General features: G+C 39.3%; 2 protein-coding genes across 2 annotated transcripts; both read left to right on the forward strand.

Annotated features, from left to right (window-relative positions):
- The first annotated feature begins 36 nt into the window (after positions 1–36).
- On the forward strand, positions 37–11,528 carry LOC128610465 (zinc finger protein 543-like). The gene is made up of 9 exons (XM_053629802.1): positions 37–119; positions 270–535; positions 2,341–2,509; positions 3,648–3,874; positions 6,606–6,776; positions 6,947–7,022; positions 7,362–7,404; positions 9,008–9,245; positions 9,972–11,528. Exons 2-9 carry the CDS (start codon positions 386–388, stop codon positions 11,079–11,081), a joined length of 2,184 nt encoding a protein of 727 aa, XP_053485777.1. The 5' UTR covers positions 37–119; positions 270–385; the 3' UTR covers positions 11,082–11,528.
- Positions 11,529–11,992: 464 nt separating this feature from the next.
- Positions 11,993–24,640, forward strand: LOC128610463 (zinc finger and BTB domain-containing protein 17-like). The gene is made up of 5 exons (XM_053629800.1): positions 11,993–13,565; positions 18,331–18,412; positions 19,639–19,684; positions 19,887–20,199; positions 21,307–24,640. Exons 1-5 carry the CDS (start codon positions 13,257–13,259, stop codon positions 22,396–22,398), a joined length of 1,842 nt encoding a protein of 613 aa, XP_053485775.1. The 5' UTR covers positions 11,993–13,256; the 3' UTR covers positions 22,399–24,640.
- The last annotated feature ends 203 nt before the right edge of the window (positions 24,641–24,843 follow it).

The following is a 24,843-nucleotide window of genomic DNA, read 5'->3' on the forward strand; positions in this document are numbered from 1 at the left end:
GCAGTGCTGCAGTAAATACCACTGTCCGTTCTGCAAGCCTGAGATTTTTAAGCCAACCGTGGAGAGCAAAGTGAGGAAGCACATTAAAGCGCATGAAAAGAGGGCTGTCAAGTTTGAAGGCAAGCGACTTATCTGGTGCACATACTGTATGGGAAATGAAATATATTTAAAATGCAAGAATGATATATTATGTACAACCTTCTGTTCATTTCTATTCCTCTCTTTAAAAAAAAAACAAACAAACAAACAAATACAAAATTTCCTTCCAGAATATGCAATCTTCAAGTGCGGCTTATACTGCAAGGCTGTTTCACATTTTCACTGCCCCAAATGCAGTAAATTAGTGGAAAAAAAGAACAAATTCCTGGAGCATCTGGTCAAATGCATGGGAACGGTGGCACATGAGGATAGAGAGAATCCCTTCCTGTTAAAGGAGGAGCCGGAGTGGTGTAATTTGTCTATGAAAGAAGATGCAGACTCTTGTCGCATGTCTGAGGAGCAGGACGGTCACCCGGCTGTTGTTCTTGGAGAGGAGGTAAGTCATCTTATTTGTAGTTATTTATTTATTTATTCGAAGGCAGTAGGACACTTTCTAGTCATCTCTTTCAAGCATGTCTCATGCAGAAGATGATGCTTTAATGATGGTTGTTCAATTGGAATCGACGTTTCAGAAACACCTGAAGCACTCATGGAACGACCGAGACCTTGGAAGACTTTCACAATTCAGCTGTTATGGTGTACATCATCTACATACTGTTTAAAAAGGGAAAAGAAAGTAAAGTGCACAATCTTGCAGGCTGATTAATGCCTCAATTTACTGTATAGTCAGTCGCCTGTGTTAGAATATGATTAAAGATTTCTGTTAATAAATCCATTGTATAATATGAACTTTTCGCTGCTTGTGACATAAATATCCATGTTCACAGGAAGGGAAACCTGCTAGAACCACACTCGGGCTGTGTTCGTTTATAGCTGGCCGGATGCAAGAGTTTTGTCACCTTTTACACTACGTGGGCAAAAGTTTGTGGACACCTGACCATTACACCCATATTTGCTTGTTGACCATCTCATTCCAGATTTATTTCCTTTTTTTACTCTTCTAATGAGCTCCACTATTCTGAGAAGGCTTTGTACTTGAGTGTGGAGCTTGGCTGTGAGTGTTTCAGCATTAAGGAGGTCAGGCACTGATGTTGGGGTGCAGTCGATGTTCCAGTTCATCCCAAAGGTGTTCAGTGGGGTTGAGGTCAGGGCTCTGTGTTCTTCCACCTTCTTCCGAACCTTAACACACCATGTCTTCATGGAGCTCGCTTTGTGTACAGAGACGTTGTCATGCTGGAACAGGTCCTGGCCTCTGCAAACTGTAATCCTACAGCATACAAATACATTCTAGACAATTAACAAATTAGCGTGCTTCTAATTTTCTGGCAACAGTTTGCAGAAGAACCACATATGGGTGTGATGGTCAGGTGTCCACATACTTTTGGACGTATACTGTAATAAGCCAGTCATATCAAAAAGTCTTAGGTACACACCCCTATTATACTTAGACCCATACAGCTACTGGAATGTTAGTCATACATGGACACTATATGGAGGTTACCTTTAGATGAAATAAGGAATAAAACACTTGGGGGCTGTTATAGCAAATAATGAATGACAGGATGGTGTGACGAAGCCGTTAAGGAGTTATTGTTACCACCACACGTCCTGCTGTGTTTTATTCCTCTTATACCACCGCAAATTTTTTCTGTCTGTAATTACATTCAGTGTAGTGGAACGTTCACAAAACAAGTTACTTTCTAAAATCACTTCATTTACCATCGTTCCCTCAAGGTCTCTTGAAATAAGGCACAAAGAATGCAGCTTGTCCTAAAGACTTTACAAAGGTAGTGAGCTTTCAGTCCCAGCCGCTTCTATCTATCTATCTATCTATCCATCCATCCATCCATCCATCTATCTATCTATCTATCTATCTATCTATACCTTCTGACTGAGCAGATGTGAGAATTAATTGGAGATATTTCACATAGAAGTTATGCTGTTGTTACAAAACTAGGATTCAAACGCCATCAGTTTTACCATCCATGCCATATTATATAACTGTCTCCTCAAATCAGTAAACTTCCTCGTATAGGTAGCTTTTGAAATTTAAATCAAATGTAAACATGTACATGGTTTGTTAAAGGTTGATTAAAAAGCATTAATGAAATACGAAGTAGGTAGGACGTATTGTCGTTACGTAAATACTGACTTTAATGACAAAAGGATGTAAGGCACGTACATATATATTCTAATTCAGTGCTTTATTCTGGTCTTTTTTTTTCCTTTTTTCTTTTACAGCGACATGTTACAATCCAAAACGGAGGACCAATTCAGCTGGAAAAATGTGTGCAGTGCTGCAGTAAATACCACTGTCCGTTCTGCAAGCCTGAGGTGTTTAAGCCAACCGTGGAGAGCAAAGTGAGGAAGCACATTAAAGCGCATGAAAAGAGGGCTGTCAAGTTTGAAGGCAAGCGACCATTCTGTGTTTCGTTCCTGCTGCATAGATATTTTACAAAGTAATAACTGCGTATTGTTAATTGGCTCCAGAACGATCCATATGGGAATCATAAAAACGAGTAAATAAATAAATAAATAAATAAAATAAATAACTTTCAGCAAGTGATATTTTAAGCTTTAACATATGAAGGTGCTGCATAGGATTTTTTTTTTTTTTTCCAGAAGTGCAATTTTCCCCACAGGACATTTTGGTTTCAAAACTATTGACACCCCTAAAATGAATTGTTTTTTTTTAAAGCCTCGCCTAGAGAGAATAATGACACAGAGCGTCTTCCTATAATGTATAATGTCTAACTAGGTTGGAGGCACTTGTAGAACGATCCGCTCTGTGAATTAAATGTCTGGGCTTTTGCATCTGTTCCTGTTGAATGTTCTATCAATGGCCCTATCTAAGTGTTTATCTGAGTCTTAACGTCTTGGTAGAGGAATCGCTCTGGGTTGGTTTGAGCTGAAATATCATGGTGCCTTGCGAAATTCATGATTCCATCAGCCTGCACAACAATCCCTGGACCGTCGGCCTCAAAACAGGCACAAAACATGGAATTTGCTTATTTTTACTTGCTTAGAATTTTATGTTTATGTATATTTTTCTTATATACATTGCCTGACTTGTACAGGTTAACATTCATCTCTGTGTTTAAGTGTAGAGAAAACTCTTTGACCTTAATCCATATGTAACGTTATATTTTTACGCCAGGAAATGATTAAAGGCGACAGTAGAGTTTATACGGATTCATGTCAATAATGCTCATTTTGATTCATTTCAAAATATTCTTTCGGGGGTGAGGATAATTTCGGCATAAATGTGAGTGGTTTTAGTTTTTAATCGGTCCATACAGGATTTTGCGGAGTTTTTTTTCTTTGTGATTGTTGCGGCCAAAAATGCGAAATTTGCGATGTAACTTTTTTTTTTTGCCAAAAATTACTTGAATTGGCGAAATTGCAGTTGCGCGGTCTTTCACAGCGATGTTTGTTGGTAAATGATTGATTTGAGCTATACTCATGTTCGACGCACGTGAATCGAAGAGGGCTTTGACCGAATGCATGTTGTGACGACGTCTTTAATTTTGTGACATGTCTTGTTGCAGGATATGTAATCTTCAAGTGTGGATTGAACTGCAGGACTGTTTCACATTTTCACTGCCCAAAATGTTGCAAATTATTGGAGAAGAAGAACAGATTTGTGGATCACCTGCACAAATGCGTGGGCACAGTGACAGCTGAGGGTGGAGGACACCACCTACCTGTAAAGCAGGAGGCTGACAGCCACCATGTGCCTGAAGATGAGGAGAATAACCCAGTTCCTAAAGCAAAGGTAGGCCAGCTTGTTCTTGGGCTGTCGTAATTGGGACATTCCACCATTAGAGTACCACTGAGGCATCGTTTAGTCTTCAAAAATTAACTTCCTTTGTTGTTTCCCGCTTGCTTGGTTGCTTGGTAACAGGGTTGGAACCATGTGTCACTTTCAACATCAAAACAAACCCATTTTTTTAATAATACATAAAGAAATTGTTTAAATGTATAATCTTAGTCACAGAGTTGAGTTGAAAACTTGATGATGAAACGTCCTGTTTGTCATGTGACTTATTGGTTTTACTCTGCTTACTGGTTGCACATACCAGTTGTGGGACATGGCTTGAATGTGTGATTATTATTACTTAAAATAAGTTAATAATGCAGAAGAATGTTTTAACTATTTTTTTTTTAATTTAATGTAATAACTTTTATTTTTATTGCTATATTTGCAAAAGTATTTTCAAAAAAGGTGGAACAAGAGAAAACTTGAAGCCTGTTTGAGGGGTACACTAAGGTTATTGTTATTTTAATATATAATTTAAAACCATTTATTTCTGGTGATTTTGTAATGGGACAATTGCAGTTTATACATCTATTCGTTTTTTTTTTTTTATATTCTCTGCATGTATTCTTTAAAACTTATGGTGGAACAAAAAGGTTCTCTACTGGTGGAATGTACCAATTATAATATTTCAGACCAGACTTTTTCACACTCGGTCCGTTTCAGTGTTCCAAGTGGGCTCAGATCGAATGACTCAGCATTTTTTGTGCATAACAAATGAACTCCGAACTCAAGATGACAAGAAATCGGTATCAGCTGTAAAAATCCTGATCGGAGCATCAGTAATGAACACCATTAAACTAAAGCGCTTTGCATCTGACGGGTAAATGAACTCACCCAATCCCATCCTATATGAGATTATTCAGATATCTACACAGTATACACAGAGCGGTTCGAGAACTGACTCCAGCCCAGAACCATGACAGTGGAAAATGTCTAAATGTGTAGCTTTAAATATATTTAAGACGAGCAGACTTCAAACACTGAACATTGATGTTTATTGTATTTGTTTACAAGGTGGAACAGGTTAACGGTTGTTGTTTTTTTTCTTTTTTCATCTTTTCCATTAAAGGTGTTTTTTCATGCCTTTGTGATTGTACACAAAGTTCTTTAATACCTTTAATAAACATCTTTTAAAGCATTTATAAATTCCCTCGAGAGCATTTCTGTAACAATTCATAGGTTTTTACAGGTCTATAGGTTTATATGGGTTTTTTTTTCCTCATTGTTTCTTCATCTTCTTCCTTCCTTCCTTTCTTGTACTTCCTGAACTTGTATTTTTTATTTTTTTATATGGAAACATCAATAAAGCTTTATTATATATAATATAATAAAAGTAAACTAAATAAAGTCCAATGATGTGCACCTTTTATGTAGTTTAATGTAAATACACTACAGGTTGTCCCAGAAGTCTCCATACTAGTGTTAATTTTGTCAGCAGTTTTTAAATTTAGTCTTAGTCCCGTGTCCTTGAGTTTGTTTTTTTGTTTTTTAAAAAAATCATATTTAGTAAACCTTATCCTGATTTTTGTAGTCAAGTTTATAATAAAAATAAAGAGAGATTTTGTTTTTATTTTTTAAACTACATTTTAGTCATTTCATCAACAATATTTCATGTTGATGTAGTCACAGTTAGTGTTTAATCATATCGGTGTCGTCTCATCATCGTCTCATTTTCCGTCATCGTTTCCGTCATCGTTTCCGTTAAGGAAATGAACAGTTTCTTACACAATTGTTCATACTCAGTTTATATAATACATATATATTTTTTTCTGACAACCTTTAAGAACGCCTTTGAAAAAAGAAGAACGTACTGAAATCATTCTCATGGCTAGATCGGGAAACCGTCGCAAGGTTGCGGTGGACTTGGAAATTGACATGGAAACATGACTGTCTGTAGAAAGTCTAAATTATGCAAACACACACATGCCCTTTTATACCTTTCTGCAACAGCGAGCTCATCTTGGGCGGGGTTTTACCCTTTCTTCCTAAAAACAAACCAATCTCCTTCCCCACAATTAATTATTCATGTCTATATTATATCTCATTGCACAGTTAGTTGCTTTTTAGAAAGGTTTTATGAGGACACAGCTTTTAGTCTGTACAAAGTTCATTTTCTACCAGCATAATGGTTTTCTGGCTTTCATCCCAGCTCGGTACACTTTTTTTCTGGAAGCCTTATTTGGTCTGCAAGCTTCAAAGGGGTCTTGATTGGAAACACAGTTTCGGTGAACGTCTAATTGCTGATTTATAGCTGTGCTGCGAAAATACACGGTTCTTCTAACTCCGAACACGGGAAATACAAACGATACAGAAAACCACCTCAGTACACACTCGGAATATAACTTGATTAGAAAGTGCTTTATGGTTTTGGATTATGCTTCTAAATATTGATTATACATATCGATTGTGCTTGTTAACTCGTATTGATTATTGATTCTAAATGTTAGTTACACATATTGATGACACTTTATGAATATAGTCTTTAGTGGAAACAGTTTGGTGAAGAAACACATATGGGTGTGATGGTCAGGTCTCCAGATAGACCACTTTGTAGGTGCATAGTTATTTCTAACCAAAGATCTTCAGCCAACAGTGATGCTGTGGTCAGAAACGGACACTGATTGAGAAATTGGTTTATACCGGTGCTACTTCACTGACAGATTGACATTCTGACATATCTTTACAGGACCAAGATTGCCGCTTGGAGGCTGGGCCAAATCCAGCGCTACCATTGCAGTCTGAGGTCGTTTCAGTTCCTCAACCTAATCACAGACTCGCGTCCGCCAATCTACACGACTCCAGATCACCTTGCACTTTTGTTAATCCGAGAACGAACAGAAAAGGAAGATCTCAAAAGGTATTGCATGTAAATTTTTATAAACAAAATTTCTGGGACGTCACTAGGATTTATTTATTATTGATGTCTTCACGATCTGCAGACGGGTTGAATTGAAATTGGTTTTGTCAGATAGCGCCAAAACAAACGTTCACTGCACAGCATCTAATGTTTATTCTTTATTTTTAAAGATGTCTTTTGTTGAAGGAAACACACCTACTCCACTGTCAACATGTTCCACGGTGGAAGAGAAGTCATGGCGTGAAGGTTGGAGGAAATAAACTTAAGTAAAAAAAAAAAAAAAATTAAATTAAATAAATAAAGTCACTGACTTAATGATTGAAAGTAATCTGTTTTAGTGAAAGATCTCTCATTAGAATTTCTCACTGGGAAGTCCTTTCAAGAGTACTGTAAATACGTGTTCTAGATGAGAGTATGGCGAACACTGAGAACGTTTGTAATCCGGTTATCCTTTTGCTAATTGCAGGACTCTGTAGTTCCTACTTAGTCAGGCTTTGATTTTAATTAAACATTAAACAGTAAACTTATTTACAAGTTACATGTCTTTCCAGTTTGGATTGATCTTGGTTACTTTTTCTTCCACAGCTGTCAAGAGCCTTCAGACTTATCAGGAAACTAGCATTTTTAAGTAAGGCATTGACGTTTTATTATTTTTAGGAACACCTGTACACTTGCACATCCATGCAGTTACAGGTCAAGAGACTACGTTAATGTTCACATCAAATATCAGAATGCGGGAAAAGTGTGATCTCTGTGACTTTAACTGTGGCGTGGATGTTGGTACCGGATGGGCTGGTTTGAGTATTTCAGGATCTGCTGATGTCCTGGGATTTTCACTCACAACAGATGTGTTCTGAGATGCTTTTCGGCTGAGCGCGGTTGTAAAGAGTGCTTATTTGAGGTATTCTGATCATTCTGGTCATTCTCCTCTGATCTCTGTCATCAATAAGGTGTTTCATCCTGCAGACCCTCTGCACACATGATGTCTTTTGTTTTTCGCACCATTCTGTGTAAACTCTAGAGACTGTTGTGTGTGAAAATACCAGGAGATCAGAAGTTTCTGAAATACTCAAACCAGCTCATCTGGCACCAACAATCATGCCACGGTTAAAGTCACAGAGATCACACTTTTCCCCCCAAGTGTGAAGATTAACTGAAGCTCTTGACCTGTATCTGTATGACATTATGCATTGCGCAGCTGCCACATGATCGGCTGATTAGATAACTGCATGAATGTTCCTAATAAAGTGGACGGTGAGTGTAAACACTATATATGAATACTGGGTGATGAGACAAAAATATCATATCACGATACTCAAAGATGATAATGTATCACAATATATAGGCTTGCTAACAAACTGCCAGTAAAACTGTAGTGCTGCATAAAATAAACTGTACTTGTATTTAATTTCTACTATAATTTATTATTTAATGCTGAAAAGTGGGCGGAAAAAATGACAATATTAATATCAGCATTGTTAAGTTTTAATAATTCAAAAGCAGTACAAAACTTCGACTTCTAATCAGCTGCTTTCAAAAACGTTAATGTTAAAAGTAAACATCATGATATTATATTGTCTCTGTTTGTCTGGTTTAGCTTTTGCTGCTACTTACCAGTATTTCAACAAATTAATGGCATACTTAGAGTAGGTATAAGATATATACATATATATAACTATACGCCACCAGTCAAAAGTTTGTGGACACTCGACTGAAATGTTTCTCGTGATCTTAAAACCCTTTTGATCAGAAGGTGTGTGATTAAATGTTTGAAATCGGTGTTAGTTCATTAGAAAACTAACATTTTATTTACAAAAATATATATATATTTTTTAAACGGACGACTCGGAGAGAAATATTTCCGAAAAGCAGCCGATAAGAGTCCAGCGTCGGCGTGAACTCCTTTAATACTGTTTAGAAAGCATCTCAGGGAATTTCCTCAAGAAATCGGTCGAGAAAACGCCAAGAATACATTTCTGGAATATTCTAGGCGTAAGGGCGTCGACTTTGAAGATGATAAAATACTAAATTATTTAGATTTATTTTGGATTTTTTATCACAACATAATTCCCATTATAGTTCCATTTGTGTTACTCCAGATGACTTTATTATTATTTTAAAATGTGGAAAAAATAATAAAAATAAAGAAAGAGTGTGTCTAAACTTTTGACCGGTAGTGTACGTGTGTGTGTGTGTATATGTGTATATATATAATTTTTGCCATTTTGCAGGAGTCGTGAGGTGATTGTGAACACACAGTGTCTGCTGGAGCTTTTCCAGTTCTGCTGGCATTGTCAGAAAGAGTGCTGTATTACCATTGAGGGCAACGAGAGGCTGTTTTCAGTCACGCAGGATTGTCAGAGTTGTGGACACCACAGAGACTGGAGGAGTCACCCGCCTTCAGCCGAACCTGAACAGACCTTTCATAACGAGGAAGAACATACACTTGAAGATGAGGATGGTGAGGAGGTGGGTATTTATACACTACAGCCTACAGCATATCTGTATTATTGAGCATAATGGCGGGACACACCCGATCACTCATTGATAAGTGTTGACATTTTACTTCATTGGTCACCAACCCTCTTCCTGCAGGTTTCATCTCCAACCAAAATGGAAAAAACACACCTGTTTTAGTCGATCAAGAATATCTTACAGCAATGATTAGAGGGTCAGGTGGGCACGATTATTGTTGGTGCTAAAGTCTTCAGGAAGACTTACGGGTTGGTGACCACTGGTTTAATTAAGGCTAGGTTATTTGTGATATTTGTGACATCACCTACACACGTTTAGCATCGTTAATGCTCGTCTTGTACACTCATGACGTTAGAATCCGGATAATACTTTTTTGGTTTATATATATGATGATATATTGTGAGTGATGTGGTGTTTCCTGTCCCTAAACACACTGGCCCAGAATTAACGCTAGAATATTACACACAAATCAGTGTACAGAAGAAGCTACCAATGAATTAGCAGTCTCTAAAACGCATAAAAAGTCCACAACAGGGGCAAAGGGAATCTGGAATTTTAATTATATTAACAAGTAATGATATAGTTGATCAGACGCTATCAAAAGCAAGTAAAGTCATCTTCACTCCTAAGATATTTTTGCTACACGGTGTAGTGTAGATTGTTTAGGTTACTTACATGATCCCCAAGTGTTGTTAACGAAGGCTTTCTGTGATCCTGCAGGTTGTGGTTCAGATCGTGTCGTCAGATAACGAGTGCAGTGAGCAGGTGTTTATCGAAAAGGACGGGTCATATTTATCTAGTGATGATGAAGAAGCAAGTCTGCAGGAGGAGGAAGTGAAAAAGAAACGAAAGAGGAAGTCTAAAAGTAAGGACAGTTCAGATGAGTGGGAGCCAGGTTTAGATGAAGAGGCCACAGACTCCGATGTGTCCATGGATGAAGATCTGTTCACAGCTTTAAAGGAGGACGGTCAGGGTAACCTTGTGGTGTGGTGTACACAATGTGGGACCGAGGCCTCGCTCTCCTGTTCTGTCCTTCGACACAAAAAGGTGTTCTGCTGCGCTCGGTGCGGTGCAGGTGACGTCATTCAAACACGTAATATTGAATCACTTCCTGTTCGGTTTGATGACGTCGCCGGGTTTCAGAAACATGCTGAACAGGAGCACGGAGCCAAACCTTTCTATACACTGTGTCAGGACTGTGGCAAGTTTGTTACAGCAGATCCTGAATCCAGAGTTTTAAAACAACATAAATGTGAACACAAGTCCAAATTTATCGTCTGTCCAGAGTGCGGGAAAAGGTTCCTCACCGAGGGCGGTCTAAAGACGCACTACACTCAGCTCCATTCGGATTACGATCACCCGTGTAAATACTGTCTGAAGGTCTTCAAAACCAAGTCTGCGAAACTGGAACACGAGCAGACTCATCCTAAAGAAAGTCAACCATACCGCTGTCCAGATTGTCCAGAGAAGTTTAGCAGTATTTACAAACGCAACAACCATGTCGTATCCCACCGAGCTCCACGTAAATATGTGTGTGAGAAAGGCTTTAAGGACATCATGAGGTTAAAAGGGCATGAAGTCATCCACTCTGGAGAACAGCCTTTCAAATGCCAAGTGTGTGAGCGTTCCTTCAACCAGATCTTAAACCTCACTTCCCACATGCGGGTCCACACTGGAGAGAAACCTTTCACGTGTGAGCAATGCGGAGAGTCGTTCAGTCACAGCGTCAGCCTGAAGAACCACAAGCAACGACACCATGACTCGAGTTTGACTCAAGAGAAAGACGTGATTTATACAAACACTCGTGAAACTGCACCGTGGTCGCCTTGACTGAGGTGTCCCCAGTGGAACAGAGGGCGTGGCCACAATTTACTTTGAAGGATTGCTGAGAAACACTTTTAACGGAGTCAGTTAATACTGATTGAGAATAGAAATATGGTGGATTTCTTCATTGTTTGTCAAATCACATTGTCACGCTGACTTTTTCACAGATCTTGGAATCACAGCAGCTCCATCCGATATTTTTATGACCATAAGACTATTTTCCTGCTAATACATAAATTCCAACACTTACGATGTAAGCTATCCTCTTATGGAATGCCTCAAGCAGGTTTAAATGTATTACCAACAAACTATTTAACACCTTTGGTTTTATTTTGTACCTCTTATGCAGCATTTCCAGACCTGGGCCAGTTGCTTGCTCCCAGGCAGTGACGGGTTTCTCTTTATGCCATGCAAAATTAGCATATTTCACAGAGGTTAATACATTGTTGCTAAATAAAACCCCTATTAATTCAAAGGTCTGCTTATCATCAGTGAATTAAATGATCAGACTGAGAGTAACTACAGTATTTTCAACTACTATTAATACTATCACAGGCAGCAAAGGATCTTGGAGCAAAGGAGACTTGTTTTCATCCTGGTGTATGCCAGTCCCAGTGCACACCTCTAGTCTCAACCAGAAAACAAACAAAAATAAAAAAAAGAATAGTGCATCTCCTATTTGTATGTTTCAAACACATTATCTGTTCATTCCAAACAATGTATTTGTATTCAAGTACGTATGTAATATATACTAAATGGCCAAAAGTATGTGGACACCTGACCATCACACCCGTATCTGCTTGTTGAACATCTCATTCCAGATTTATTCCTCCTTTGCTGTTATAATGCGCTCCACTCTTCTGTGAAGTCTTTCCACTAGATTTTGGAGCGTTGGGATTTGTGTTCATTCAGCTACAAGAGCGTTAGTGAGGTCAGGCACTGATGTTGAGCGAGGAGGTCTTCCAGTTCATCCCAGAGGTATTCAATGGGATTGAGGTCAGGTCTCTGTGCAGGACACTCGAGATCTTCCACTCCAAGCTTTGGCAAACCATGTCTTCACAGAGCTCGCTTGGGGCATTATCATGCTGGAACAGGTTGGCGCCTCTTAGTTCTGGTGAAGGGAACTTGTAACCCCTGCTCAAAAAAACCCCAAAAGAAACCATTGCAGAAATTCTAATGGTTTACACTACAAACACTGGCTGTTAATCATTAAGACCAGTAGGACGTAGGTCCTTAATGGTATTCACTAGACATAACATGCCACCAAATTACCAGTAGAAACCCACAGGGACCATTACAGTTTCCATTAAAACCAATGGAAGTGTTAGCTCAGTGGTTAAGACGTTCAAATCCCAGCTCTGCCAAGCCCTTGAGCAAGGCCTTTAACCCTCTCTGCTCAGTTGTACAGTATAAATGAGATAATTGTATGTCGCTTTAGATAAGGGCGTCTGCCAAATCCATCCATCTTCTATACCACTTATCCTTTTCAGGGTCACAGGGGAACCTGGAGCCTATCCCAGGGAGCATCGGGGCACAAGGCGGGGTAAACCCTGGACAGTGTGCCAATCCATCGCAGGGCACACTCACATACACATTCACACACTACGGACACTTTGGACACGTCAATCAGCCTACCATTGCATAGCATGTCTTTGGACTGGGGGAGGAAACCGGAGTACCCGGAGAAAACCCCCACAGCACGGGGAGAACATGCAAACTCCACACACACAGGGCCACGGTGGGAATCGAACCCCCGACCCCGGAGGTGTGAGGCGAACGTGCTAACCACTAAAAGCCACAGTGCGCCTGTAATGTAATGTTATATAATGTTATATAATACAAATTCCCATCACAAACTCGGTTGTTTTTCCCAGCAGGGACGCTACAAAGACTTTTTATTGAGACAATTGTGTGCTTCAAACAGTCTGAAGAAGGAGCACATATAGTTGTGATGATCAGGTGTCCACATACTTTCGGCCATGTCGTGTATATTAGTACTATGTGACTTTTATTTTGACAGTAATCCTACTTAAATCCACCCGGATGTAAAAATGAGCTAATTTGCTTTATTACTGTTTCTGGTGTAACCGTGCAATAGAGAAGAGAAGCACATGTTTACACCCCCCAACATTACAATAATAAATAATAATAATAATAAAGTAAATCGCATTAGCCGCAGAAATGGTCCGGGGGTGTGCTTTTCCCAGCTGCACCAACAAGATGACTAAAAGAAGTGGACTCAGTTTTCACCGTCTTCCTTTCCACACCCCGAGAACCCTGCACTTGTGGCTGCTCGCCCTGCGGATGGACGTCAACACCCCGAGGAATAAACTCCGCGCGGCGGATCTGAGAGTGTGTGGAGCTCACTTCTCTGATCAGGACTTCTTCACAGAAACCGCCCGCAAAACCACACGCAAACTCCGGTGTCTGAAGAGATCAGCTGTCCCTCATTCGGACCCGGGGCATTTCTGGGGCATGACTGAACCTGAGGTAAAGTCAGACTTACTGTAGATGCATCACTCCGTACTGTACTGTACTGTACACTGCAGCGGTGCGCCACAGAACGCCTACGCACAACAAAAACAATCGAATTGCGTTTTATAAATAACATCTAACAGTGCTGTAACGCATCTAAAATGTCAGTGGGCACGGTGTAGAGCTGTGTATAACATAATATCCGACTAATATCTGATTAAAAAACACAACGTTTGCTTGGATATCAATCCAGGTGACTACCTAATGATGTCGCGCATTGATACTACAGAAAGTGGAAGTAACCGGAACTACTTTGCACTCCATTCAATTGTATAGTGCAGTGGTTTTCAAAGTGGGGGCCGCCAGGGGGCGCCCGGGGGGCCTCAACAATTTGATGTGAAAAATAAATAATTTTTTTTAAATATAGTATATATTTATATTTATATATTTATATAATTCCTAATGTAATGTGAGGATGTAAGATGTAATTATTAATAATAAAAAAGGGGATATATTCAGAAGTCTGTATTTTCATGTGTTTTAAAGACATCTTGCAAAAGGGGGGCCTCGGTCAAATGTTAATGACATTTTTGGGGGGGGGGGCCTTCCCTGGAAAAGTTTGGGAACCCCTGGTATAGTCCATATGAACAGTTTTGGGAAGATGCCTGTCTCATCATCATGTATTTAATTCATTTCAATTAAATTTTATTTGTATGGCGCTTTTAACAATGGACACTGACTCAGAAATATGTAAACACAGGATACAGATTTTAAATGCGTGAATTTATCCCTATTGAGCGAGCCGGTGGCGATGGTGGTGAGGGAAAAATTCCATAAGATGATATGAGGAAGAAACCTTGAGAGGAACCAGACTCAGAAGGGAACCCGTCCTCATCTGGGTAACAACGGATAGTGTGAAAGTAAAAGGAAGTTCATTATGGCACATTATTTAGGCTGTATATGTTAAATATTTATCAGTCAATGCCCTAGAGGTGTATTTTTATTTTCTTGTTAAATACTTTTTGGTCTAAATCACCAGTTCCTAACCTTGGTCCTGAAGGAACCTCCTTGTCCTTCACATTTGAGTGTTTTCCCAGCTCTAACACAGAAACATCAACTCATCTGATTACTTGAATATTTCCTGCAAAGGGCTGGTGTGGATGCAGGTTTTCATTCCAGCCAAGCAGAAGCAACACCTGAGTCTATTCAAAGCTAAGATCAACTGACTGGCCCATTGCGGATAAGATTGCACACCCCTTCACTAAAACATGCAAGACAGGAAGTACTCCAGGATCAGGGTTGGGACCCGGTGGCCTTCGTTCATCTTCAGCAGAGGTGTCCAGTCTTATTTGCCACAGGCCAAGGGCCTGGTCTGGGTGCAGGTTTTCATTCCAATCAAACAGGAGCCACACCTGATTCCACCTGTTTACTCAGTTGATCTTGGCTTTTATTAGACTCAGGTATGGCTTCTGCTTGTTTGGATTGAAAACCTGCACCCACACCTGAGCATCGTGAATAAGATTGGCCACCCATGATCTTCAGTAAGTACTTTATCCTGGTCCAGGTGTTGGATCTAAAGCCTGTTCCAGGATCAATGGATGAGACATGAAGAATGCACCCCTGGATTGTCCATTACACCACAGCATGCCATGCACACACATATTCACACCTATAGGACAACACCGGTATGTTTTTGGAAGGAAACTGATGCAGACACATGGAGAACATGCACAGAAACCCGAGCTCAGTATTGCACCAAGGGACCCTGACAATTTAGTTAGAAATTATCGTTATTAGAAAAGTCGAAAGCATGCCTTCGTCTTGGATAAGGTGTTGGGGTCAAAGAGTAAACAAAGTAATACAGTTTAAGAAGTAAAATATTATTATGATTTCAGAATTAATATCTTAATATTCATTTTGTTGTTACATTTGATAAAGGAAGAACTGTCCTAACTGCTTAAATATCTTTCATTTCATCATTTAAAAATTCAGTAGGGTGAATAAGTATCGGACTTTATTTATAGACTTTAATGTTGTGAATTATTTATATTTCCGGATTTCTTGAGTTAATACGGATGCCTGGTGAAAATTTCATGTGAATAACCTCATAGGAAATATATTTACTGACAGAAATGTTGGCGCATCCAATACTTATTTCCCCCACTGTACGTGTACAAACCTTTTCAGTCAGATGTAGTTTTGTCTATACAAGTTTTCTCGGGTTTTTTACTAGTTGTTTTTTTTTTTTATCTCAACACAGGGAAATGTGTTGAATTTTTTTAAACTGTGGCAGTCACACTACTGATACAGTGGCTGAGAATAGAGATTAGATAATGTAGATAATATTACTAGGATAGCCTTCTTTCATCTCAGAAATATTTCTAAAATAAGAAACATATTGTCACTACATGATGCGGAAATACTAGTTCATGCATTCGTCACCTTTAGATTAGATTACTGTAATGCCTTACTGTCTGGATGTTCCAGTAGGAATATAAATAAGCTCCAGTTAGTCCAGAATGCAGCTGCTAGAGTCCTAACTAGAACTAGAAGGTACGACCACATCACACCAATATTATCAATACTGCATTGGCTCCCAGTAAAATCTCGCATTAACTATAAAATACTTTTATTAACCTATAAAGCACTAAATGGTCTCGCGCCACAATATCTAAGCGACCTTTTGGTTTTATATAATCCGCCACGCCTACTTAGATCAAAAGATGCAGGCTATTTGACGGTACCTCGAATAGTGAAGGCTACAGCAGGGGGAAGAGCTTTCTCTTATAGAGCCCCACAGTTATGGAACAGTCTTCCTATTAGTGTTCGGGACTCAGACACAGTCTCAGTGTTTAAGTCTAGGCTTAAAACGTATTTGTTTACTCAAGCCTACCCTGACTAGATTCTGTTCTACTACTTCGCAGTCATAATAATCTTTTTTCTCCCTCTCTCCTTTCGCCGAGCCCCACATGAATTTATGGAGATACTAGAGATCCAGATCCTTTCTGCCTCTGGATGGAGCTCAAATCTTCTCTAATTCCAGACTGCTGGGACTACGGCTGCTCCTAAGGCCATACAGACTTCATATAAATCCATAATGAACTTTTTCACACTATCTGTTGTTACCCAGATGAGGATGGGTTCCCTTCTGAGTCGGGTTCCTCTCAAGGTTTCTTCCTCTTAAAACATCTTAGGGAGTTTTTCCTTGCCACCGTCGCCACTCAGTGGCTTGCTCAGTTGGGATAAATTCGCACCTTTAATATCTGTATACCATGTTGATATTTCTGTAAAGCTGCTTTGAGACAATGTCTATTGTAAAAAGCGCTATACAAAAATAAATAAAATTAAAATTAAATTAAATTAAATTAAATTAGATTAGGTTAAAAACTAATCTCTATCTCAACTTACGTATTTATGACCTAGCTTTGCCCCCTTTAAATCTGATGCCCTGTGATGGTCTGAGAGGGCATTTTTGCTCTTTTACTAGCTTCAGAAACTCACTTTTCTTTAAAATTCAAACTCTGTCTCACTGATCATGCCTCACAGATACTAGTCTAGGTTCTGGTTATCTCAGAACTGGACTACTGCAAAGCATTACTCCCAGGTCTCCCAGCCAGCTCCATCAAACCCCTTCAGATGATTTAGAATGTTGCAGCAGCACGCCTTGTTTTCAACCAGCCCAAAAGGACCCATGTCACACCCCTCTTCATCTCCCTCCACTGACTTCCTGTAGCCGCCCGTATCAAAGTCAAGGCCTTGATGCTCACATACAAAACCTTGTCTGGAACAGCGCCCTCCTACCTCAACACTCTCCCTGAGGTTTATGTTCCATCACGCAACCTGCGATCAGTTAATGACTGACACCTGGTACAGTTCCTACTCAGCGAGGCACAAGGTCCCTTTCCAGAACCTTCAAACTGACTATCCCTCAGTGGTGGAATGAACTTCCAACCTCAATCCGGACAGCAGAATCCATCACTAGCTTCAAAAAATGGATAAAGCTGGACCCCCATAAAATGGATAAAGCTGGACCCCCATAAAATGGAACCCCGTGAACATTTAACTAACCCCCTTTCAAAAAACAACAACAAAAAAACCCCTGCGTTTACACTGGCTCTTGCACCTCCACTCAGTGCACTTTGCTAAAAATCTTGTATGGTAGCAGTACTTGTATTGTTCTCTGCTTGATATATCACTTTGCTTGTATTTCCTCATTTTTAAATAAAAGAATAAATGTAAATTTCAGTAAAAGAGTAAATGTAAAATATTGCGTTTCTCAGCTAAAGCAGCCATGTTTTTAAACTGTGTCATCTGTGCCTTTTTATTAAAAAAACAAAAAACAAATGTAGAAACTATGTTATCTATCTCTTATATCTGTAAACAATGTTATTTCAATATTGGGACAGCGAATAAATAGGTCTTCTCTAGGTCAGTGTTCACCAACCCTGTTCCTGGAGATCTACCCTACTGAAGACTTTAGCTCCAACCATAATCGTACCCACTTGACCATCTAATCATTGCCTTAAGACGTTCTTGATCAACTAAAACAGGTGTGCTAGATTTTGGTTGGAGATGAAACCTGTGGGAAGGTGGATATCAGAGAAGAGGGTTGGTGACCACTGGTGTAGATTATAAATCGGAAGCCAATAGCAACGCCATTTTAAAGCTGATGGTGGATATATTGTGCATCAAAGTGTGTAAACTCGATTAAATCCTATTTATTAAGTCTAGAGCTGTGTTAGGAGCCAACGTTCTGACTTGGGCTTATTTTTCCTCACAGGATTGTATCCTAAAAGATGAGCCCCGGCCAGTGATTATAGGGCAATATGAGATTGTTACAGTGCCTCAAGCTGATCACAAAGGTAGGGGAAAATGGTTTTTGATTAATGCTGTCTAACAACACAGTAGGTTGTCATGCAAAGCTTATTGCTGGTTTATACTTCTGCATTGAAACATTTTTGTGTATTTACATTGCAGTGAAGAAAGGGGAATTCTGGGTAAACTGATCAATTGACATGCAGTCCAAAGTCCTAACAGCATTTGATGTGTAACAGTGTGCATAAGCGGTAGAGGTCGGCTGATGTGGATTTTACAGATACCAATAACTAAATTGGGCGGTACCTGCCGATAACTGATTAATCAACTGATAGTTTTTAAAACTGATACTGAATGAAAACACAACACTCAAAGTAAAACTCTGCTGAACTTTATTAGAAAAATAAAGAGTATTGACTGTACCATGAAAATGTACTGTACTTTTTAAATGAAATATATACTAACTGAATAATATATCCAAACTGGACCAAAAAGTAACACTCCAAATAACAAATAAAAATGGAGATATCCAAAATGAATCAAAAAACACTTCAAATAACACAACAAAATTTGTCAGCGATAGTTTTTATTTTGCCTCTAGAGGCCTCTCTCGTACTGTATAACGACAGCGGACCATTAGGATTTTTTCAGATAACCGGTACTTCCAGCAATCATTTAACGGCGCTGATTAATCGGCAAAACCGATAATTCGGTCGACCTCTAATTAGTGGTGTGATTGGTTGAGGTAGGAAGTTGTGTGCGGTTGTCTAACTTCAAGATAAGTTAGAGAATGGTCTCGAGCCTCGCACATCACTGTGGGCACAGAATGTAGCACACACAACAATTTTTTATATAGAGTAATATCTAAAAAAAAAATATGTTGTATATAAATCTAATAATGTTTTAGTTCATGTATATTAGCTGGTCTAGTTAACATGATCGGTAATTTAAGTGCATTTCAGAGATGGTATGCGGTTGATGGGAGTTATTACAGTTGCAATCAAAATTATTCTACTACAGTGTAGTCTGGTGGAAGGGTTATAAAGCAAACAAAGCAAAAGAAGAGTGCTTGACTTCTGTGTTGTAGGCCACACCTCCTGCTGTAGTTGTTTCAACTAATTGAGAAACTATCACAAGGTTTCCTTGTGATACTAAATGGGTAAACATAATTTTTTTTTTAATGTCTGGTCATTCTTGAGTTTTGGTTAACTATAAAATAAAATATGTTGAGAAAATATGCAGTTTGGTTGAACTTCTAAATATTTTTCCACAGCTGTCAAGAGCCTTCAGCCTTCTTATCAAGGAACTGACATTTTTAAGTAAGATGTTCTCTTTTGTGTGGTTTCTTCTTCTTCTTCTTCTTCTTCTTATTATTGGTTTACTTTTCTTGGTTTTACTTACATTGTTACAGTGTCTCTTAAGTCAGCATTTAAAGTGAATGTGTTTTAGCTTACTCACTGGTATGTGTATATATATAAATGGCACATCGAGTGAATGTATCTTGTTTTTCTTTGTTTTTAGGAGTAGTGAGGTGCTGGTGAACACACACTGTCTGCTGGAGCTTTTCCAGTTCTGCTGGCTTTGTCAGAAAGAGTGCTGTATTACCATTGAGGGCAATGAGAAGCTGTTTTCAGTCACCCAGGACTGCCAGAGTTGTGGACACCACAGAGACTGGAGGAGTCACCCGCCTTCAGCCGAACCTGCAGAAACATTTCATAATGAACCCAAAGACCATGTAGAGACATTTGATGAAAAACGTGAGGATAATAATGATGCAAATTCATACATAGAGGTAGAACACACGTTGGAGCCTGGAGATGAGGATAGTGAGGAGGTGGGTATTTATTCAATCTTTTACAGCATGAGTTATGGCAACTAACCTGTGAAAATAATAATAACCCCAGATTCATCTGGCCATCAGGGCATGCATAGCAAGCCTATTCCAAGGCTGCTTACAATGCATAGGGTCAAAAATAAGGTCTTTAAGGGATTCCAGTACAATGGGAAGGTCCCACGCCGGTGGTTGGGTTTGGGTTCAGTGGTGGATGGAGGTGCCTTGCCCACTTTAGAAAGACAGTACTAGTCTGTAAGGTCCTAGAATAACCCCTAAACCTTCATCACAGCTGTACTCATGTTCGATACACATGAACTGAAGAGGGCTTTGGCTGATCGTGATGTCACATGACATGCTAAAAGGTCTCATTTACCAACAAACATCACTGTAAGACCGTGCAAAACAAGTTTGTGCAACTGCAATTTCTCCAATTTGAGTAGTTTCCGGCAAAAAAATGCACAAAAAAACTCCACAAGTTGCATCTCAAATTAAAAAAAAAAAAAGCCACAGCAAAATCAAGCATTTTTAACTGCACCCGTCACCAAAAACTCAGCAAAATCTGATTGGGATTGGGTTTCGGCAACGTTGTGGAACAGTATGTGGACTTTTGATGGATCTTTGTGCTTCTTTCATTGTCTTTTTCTTTATTTCACCTGTGAGCACTTTTCAGCATGCATACCTTCATTATAATACACAAAAATAAAATGGAAACTGAAACTCTCAAAAAGCTATGATCAATTCTTGCATTGTTCTCTTACTAAGACGAAATACATCATGTTGCTCCACTTATATTTTGGCTTTTGTGTGTGTGTGCTTAAAAAAAAAATTCCAGCCACATCCAGGAAATCTTCTCTTGCTTGTCTTTTGGTCTGGTGTTCTGTTGGACTTTTTGGTTTGTTTGTTTTGAAAGACTAAGTTGGCATCTTAGTAAAATGTTTTCAAGATGATTAAATACGGTTATACAAATTGACTGACTACGATTATCCATATAGGCTTGCTACATTTTAATGGCATGGTCATGGCCTATTTTCCTGACATATACAATTGTTCACATTATAGTTCACATTAGCCCCAGTGCCCTAATCAAAGGATCTCTATATCCTGCAGGTTGTGGTCCAGATTGGGTCATCGGATCATGAGGGCAGTGAGCAAAGCTATGAGCAGATGTACATCGAAACAGATGGGTCATATTTTTCAAGCACAGAAGAGGAAACAAGCTTGCAGGAAGAGATGAAGAAGAAGTATAAAAAGTCTAAAAGTAAAGACAGTTCAGATGAATGGCAGCCAGATTTGGGTGAAGTGGCCACCGACTCCGATGTGTCCATGGATGAAGATCTGTTCACAGCTTTAAAGGAGGACGGTCAGGGTAAACTTGTGGTGTGGTGTACACAATGTGGGACCGAGGCCTCGCTCTCCTGTTCTGTCCTTCGGCACAAAAAGGTGTTCTGCTGCGCTCGGTGTGATGCTGGCGGCGATACTGAGATGCTTAGTTTAGAAAAACTAGCAGTTCGTTTTGACGACTTGGCCAGTTTTCAGAAACATGCTGAACAGGACCACGGTGTAAAGACATTCTATAAGCTGTGCCAGGAATGTGGCAAGTTTGTTATAGCGGACCCTCAAACTAAAGGTTTGAAAGAACATAAATGTGAACAAAAGATCCAATTCATTGTCTGTCCGGAGTGTGGGAAAAGATTCCTCACTGAGGTCGGCTTAAAGAGACATTGTACCAAACTCCATGAGGACGCCGACCACCCATGTAAATACTGTTTGAAGGTGTTTAAGAACAGACCAGCAAAACTGGAACATGAACAGACTCATCCTAAGGAAAGACAGCCATACAGCTGTCCAGACTGTCCAGAGAAATTTGACAATCTTTACAAACGCAATAACCACGTCAAATCCCACCGAGGTCCATATAAGTATTTGTGTGATATATGTGAAAAGCGCTTTAAAGATCTCCACAGGCTGAGGAGGCATAAGCTCATCCACTCTGGAGAAAAGCCTTTCAAATGCCAAGTGTGTGAGCGTTCCTTCAACCAGATGGAAAACCTCACTTCCCACATGCGGGTCCACACTGGAGAGAAACCTTTCATGTGTGAGCAATGCGGAGAGTGTTTTAACCACAACGTCAGCCTGAAGAACCACAAGCAACGACACCATGACTTGGTTTTGAGTCAGGAGGAAGACGACACGGGGTGAACTAGAGAATAAGGAACTGAAAACAGCGATGGATGTTCCATAACAAAAGTCAGACCACATGACCACATGAAATGAATACAATGGAACATGATACAGTGTTGCCATAATGTGTCTGTTTTTTCCTCCTCTTGTAGTTTGAGTACTATTCAGGCAGAGATGTTGCTTCCCTAATGAGTTTCCTTTTGAATGCCATGTACATTTATTGTTGGGCGTTTAAAACCAAAATCACTGCTTGATTGGGTGGGAAGCAATACAAACAAGCACTTTCAGGAGTGTCATCATACTTAAGAAAATGGAAAGCATGCTAATTATTACCTCACCTACCCACGTGAAAGTAATTCCATCTGAATATGACCTACAGTAACTGGAACTATAGACTTTAAAAGCACCCCGTGGAGCCATGACCTGTAAAGAGACCAAATAATAATGATCAGAAAGAGAAATTATGGGTTATTTAATTTGCACGTACCCCAATGGGTTCCTCAAAGGTTCTTTGGATGGTTACGGGTTCTAGATTCCTTAAGAAGTTCAGTTTGTAACCATTTTACTAGATGGGAAGCCCCTATTTTCTACCTCGTTCATTTACCCCAAGTGTTCGGAACATTTGCTGAGATGTGAAAGCTGAGCTCACCTTGGAGAGGTGCATGGAACTGTTCCCTGAACTGGGGCTTGCTTCAATTGAATCGCTTATGATCTGTGTCGGGTGTGGAAATTGTCCACTCTCAGCACTGCATGTCGAGTAACTTGATCGGTTTATCATGTTACTTCCTGGTTAAAAGTTTCTTGATGGTGGGAAAAGGGTTGTCATGGTCAGAAGAGACAAAGTCCCTTATCAAGATGTTATACATGCAAATGGACACAACCGATAAAATCACTGAATTGTTTTTATATATGCAGGCAGCTTCAGCTACAATTCCAGCACTGTTTGTTTTGGTACCGAAAAAAAAAAGCATGGATTAACCTTCATGTACAAAAGTGACGTACAGAATTGCACAATCGATCAATGGTTTGGAAGGAATTCTTTTATGTGAAAGCAAACCTGGGTGCAGACTCATGTATTCGGGCCAAGTACGAAAATGTCCCTAGAAACATTCAAAAGTTCTCTGAAATGGACAAACCAAAGAACCTTATAGAGTCCTAGATAAAAAACCCTTTTTTCTAAGACTGCTGATGAATACATCTGACCCTATGACATAGGTCTTTATCCTTTTAAATAGTCATTTATGTCTAAAACTATAAAAATATAAAGAGTAATGTGGAATTCTGGAAGGATTTATCATTCATTTGTCACAAATGTTTTGAAAAATTGTCCAAAACCAAACCACAACGAATACAAAATATTTCCAGACTCTTTTATGCATATGCACCATTCCTGGTGGTTGAAAAGCAGACATGCTGTGGTTGACCAACAATAATGTATTGTATACAAGGTTTTATTGTATTCCTTGAGAGAAAATATGGATATCTTTTGTTGAAAGATACGTAAATGACCATCTGAGCACATCACTGTTCTCTATAATAAAAATATAAATTTATCACTGGGTAAAATTACCTGAAGAGCATGGTTTTATTTCTAAATCTACACTGTAGGTTTAACTAGGATAGGAATAAGTCATGTTTTCCGAGTCTGGGTTAAAACGTGGTGGGAAATGATCAACACTGCGAAGACACCAAGGCGTGTCACAATACCAGATCCATGTGGTCCTGACGCCTATGATAAGATGTTCTTTATTCCCATCTGATGGTCTGTTAATTGGAAAGCTGGGATCAAATACTGAAATGTTCTTTGCTTTAATTACAAGTATATAACCAATGCATAAAAATCATAGTGACTTTAGATAGAGGAGCATAAAGGTATTGTTGCTCTTGCTTAATTTGGACCGTGACGTTTGACTGAAAAGAGAAGCTCTACCTTGTCGAGTTAAAGGAATTACTATTTATGACTGTTTGTGTTTTGTGATAACAAGACCACTGTTGGCTGGAGAGTTTTGTTTGGCAGACTGTTCTTAAGCTGTCTTATGAACAAGCTCCAAGTGAGACACTTGTACCAGAGCAGTACCCTAACAGCATTACAGTGTCGGTATAAGCGCTTGAGAATGATCCACCACTTAAATAAAGTGTTTAGGCTTATATAGTCATAGGCTTAAGCTGATTGAACTAAATGCATGAACCAGAATGTTATTGAAAGCAAGATTTGCCAATTGTGTGCTTCAGTGTGTAAAGTTTTCTGAAAATAGTATCTATAGACACGTCCCTGATGACTTCATTAAGCGCTTATGTCGAATTGGTCTTCCAGGGTTTTGTATTATTAAGGAAAGTATTACTTCTACACCTCCTACATCATTTCCTGTTGCTCACATCCCCAGTGTTCACTTGATGAATGACACTTAATGATGGGTCCAACAGTTGATTTTGGTATGTACGATATGAGCGCTTTGGTTATTT

This window comes from Ictalurus furcatus, chromosome 7 (assembly GCF_023375685.1).
Source record: "Ictalurus furcatus strain D&B chromosome 7, Billie_1.0, whole genome shotgun sequence".
NCBI lineage: Eukaryota > Metazoa > Chordata > Actinopteri > Siluriformes > Ictaluridae > Ictalurus > Ictalurus furcatus.